This window comes from Octopus bimaculoides, chromosome 25, assembly GCF_001194135.2.
Source record: "Octopus bimaculoides isolate UCB-OBI-ISO-001 chromosome 25, ASM119413v2, whole genome shotgun sequence".
In the NCBI taxonomy this organism is placed as follows: Eukaryota; Metazoa; Mollusca; class Cephalopoda; order Octopoda; family Octopodidae; genus Octopus; species Octopus bimaculoides.
Window position 1 is genome coordinate 29254451 of NC_069005.1, and position 2922 is coordinate 29257372.

Below are 2922 nucleotides of genomic sequence, written 5' to 3' on the forward strand. Positions count from 1 at the left end.
TATGATTGAACACCACGCATCCTCTTTCAAACAACGAAAGACACAAATGGAAAACAAGATAAACAATATAAAGAACGACCTTTCATCAGTTGTTCGCTGATTTTCTACTCTTGTATTTCGAGTGTGTGTGTATGTATGCATATATATGAATGTGTGTATATATATATATATATATATATATATATATATATCTGATACATAATATAATATCTAAAACAGGTCCTGGCTTAGCCTTTGTGGTTTATCCTGAATGTCTTGGAAAAATGCCTCTTGCTTCATTATGGTCAGCATTGTTCTTCATAATGATGTGGTCTTTGGGTGCCAGTAGTTTGGTAAGTAAACTTTTTTCTTCCTTCACTCTACCTGTATAGTTGTTGTTGTTGTTGTTGTTGTTGGTGGTGGTGGTGGAAGTGTTGTTGTTTTTAGCCCCAAATCAGGCCCAGTCCTGCATATATACAATCAAAGCATTCTACTATGATGATGGTTCAATTTTATTGCAGACAGTAAATTACAATTATGTAATAAATATGCCTTGTCTTATTCATTAAAATAATAGGTTATATGATTAGAAATCTGCTTGCTATTTCTAGCCAGTTGAGCAACTGCATAGAGGAGCCTACATTGTGTGTTTGAATGTGTATAGCTGCATATCTGCAGATGGCATAATGGTGAGGAGAGGTGCCGACATAGAATTAACCTATGGAAAGAATAACTAAAATAATTTATTATGTGGTGATTATGAGCCATTTAAAATAACACACAAAAACCGTTAGATTCACTTCAACATTTAAATTTAATTTGTCAAAATATTTTCGTCACTTTGAGACCGCGACCTGTTCACTGAGATGCAGCACAGAATCTTGTCAGTGAACAGGTTGCGGTCTCAAAGCGACGAAAATATTTTGACAAATTAAATTTAAATGTTGAAGTGAATTTAACGGTTTTTGTGTTATTTTAAATGGTTTATACACACCTTCCACGCTGCAATAATTTATTATGTGTTTCTTCTGATTCTTTAGATTCTGAGTTCAAACCCTACCATGTTGACTTTGCCTTTTGTCTCTTTGGAGTTAATAAGATGGAGTACCAGTGATGTACTGGGTTTGATGAATTAACTAGCCACGTCCACTCTTCAAAATTGTTGGTCTTGTCCCTAAATCAGAAACAATTATTGGTTTCAAATTTTGATACAGTGAAGGCGCATGGCTTAGTGGTTAGGGCATTCGGTTCACGATCGCAAGGTCGTGAGTTCAATTCCTGGCGACGCGTTGTGTCCTTCAGCAAGACACTTTATTTCACGTTGCTCCAGTCCACTCAGCTGGCAAAAATGAGTGGTACCTGTATTTCAAAGGGCCGGCCTTGTCACATTCTGTGTCACGCTGAATCTCCCTGAGAACTACGTTAGGGGTACACGTGTCTGTGGATTGCTCAGTCACTTGCACATTAATATCATGAGCAAGCTGTTCCGTTGATCGTATCAGCTGGGACCCTAGTCATCGTAACCGACGGAGTGCTCCTATTTGATACAAGGCCAGCAATTTCAGAGCAGGAGGACTGCCACACACAAAGACTACATTCTGTTAACCTTCTCATGATTCCACTGCACCTCTTATGTGTCCACAGTTTGCTCTGGGTACAATGTATGAAATGCTTACCCACACCCTTTCTACATATAAAACGGGGCCACTTTCCTGAAAGAATAAGAGCTTTGTCTCCTTTCTTTCTTACTAGAATTTTGGTCTTCACTAAATTAATTTTTTGCATGCATACATACAAACATGCACGCACACATGCATACATACATACATGCACGCATGCACACACGCATACATACATGAGTTTATCATTCAAGTATACATGCACACATCAAGACATGCAACTATATATGCATGAAAATATATACATAAAACAAAACATACAAATTTGCACATGCACTGATTCCAAATAGTGCACATATACACACATACATAAAACTGACTAATGACATAAACACACACACACACACATATACAGACAGACATATAAGAGAAAGAGGACATCTATGGACCATTGATAAAGGAGTTTGCAAATCTGGTACTCAAGATACTCTTTCAGCTTCATACCTAATATTATTAGAGCAACAGGATACATACCAACCTGCCTGGAGCAGCAAAGTACAGCTGAATTTGGGATCCTCGGGATAGAATGCAAATCCTTAATTCTTATGCTACAAATGGTCATGATATCTGGGACTATAAACATCTGCAAGAACTCCTTAAGATTTAAAGAACGATGCTTAAAACAAGATGCTGGCCTTCACAACGTTGATACCAAGTAGGTGGTTGGCCAAAATTTACTCAAAATTAAAAAGAGAAAAAGAACATACATACATACATACATAAGCATACAGACACACACACACACACACACATGGTTGACAAAACCATGCCTTAAATTCTTATGTTCCATTTATTTCCCAGAGAATGTACTGAAATTAATTCTTGAATAAATTCTTCAGTTCTCCCTGAGCGAAAATATTTTTACTAGCATCACAGACGAGTATGCGAAAACTCTGCTGAAGTTCAAAAACTCGATGATTTTTCGGGTGACCATCGTCCTTCTTTGTTTCGTTTGTGGCCTGATCATGGTGACCAAGGTAAGATGTTTAATAAAACCTGATAATAATAATAATAATAATAATAATAATAATAACTGCCTAGGTACTAAAAAAAACAACAACAACAACAATAGTGGTAATTGTTGTTGTTTAGTAGTAGTAGTAGTAGTAGGAGGAGGAGGAGGAGTCCCTTGATTTTATGTAGCTTTAACATGTTTTTTCTTCTTTTTATTTGTGTGTGTGTGTGTGTTTTTTTATTAGTCTGGCCTGTATTGGTTGAACTTAATCGACAATTCCGTGGTTGGATTACCATTAATCATCATCGG

The 2922-nt window shown here is 36.7% G+C and overlaps 1 protein-coding gene across 4 annotated transcripts in view; it reads left to right on the top strand.

Moving 5' to 3' along the window:
- Positions 1-2922, top strand: part of LOC106871681 (sodium- and chloride-dependent GABA transporter 2) — a 20441-nt gene that overhangs the window by 15046 nt on the left and 2473 nt on the right. For 3 of the 4 annotated variants that reach the window (XM_052976674.1, XM_014918279.2, XM_052976672.1), the window contains 3 exons: positions 220-332; positions 2498-2635; positions 2858-2916. In XM_052976674.1, coding sequence (XP_052832634.1) covers positions 220-332; positions 2498-2635; positions 2858-2916 — 310 coding nt within the window. The remainder of the gene's footprint in view (positions 1-219; positions 333-2497; positions 2636-2857; positions 2917-2922) is intronic. The other variant, XM_052976673.1, reaches the window with a different exon arrangement.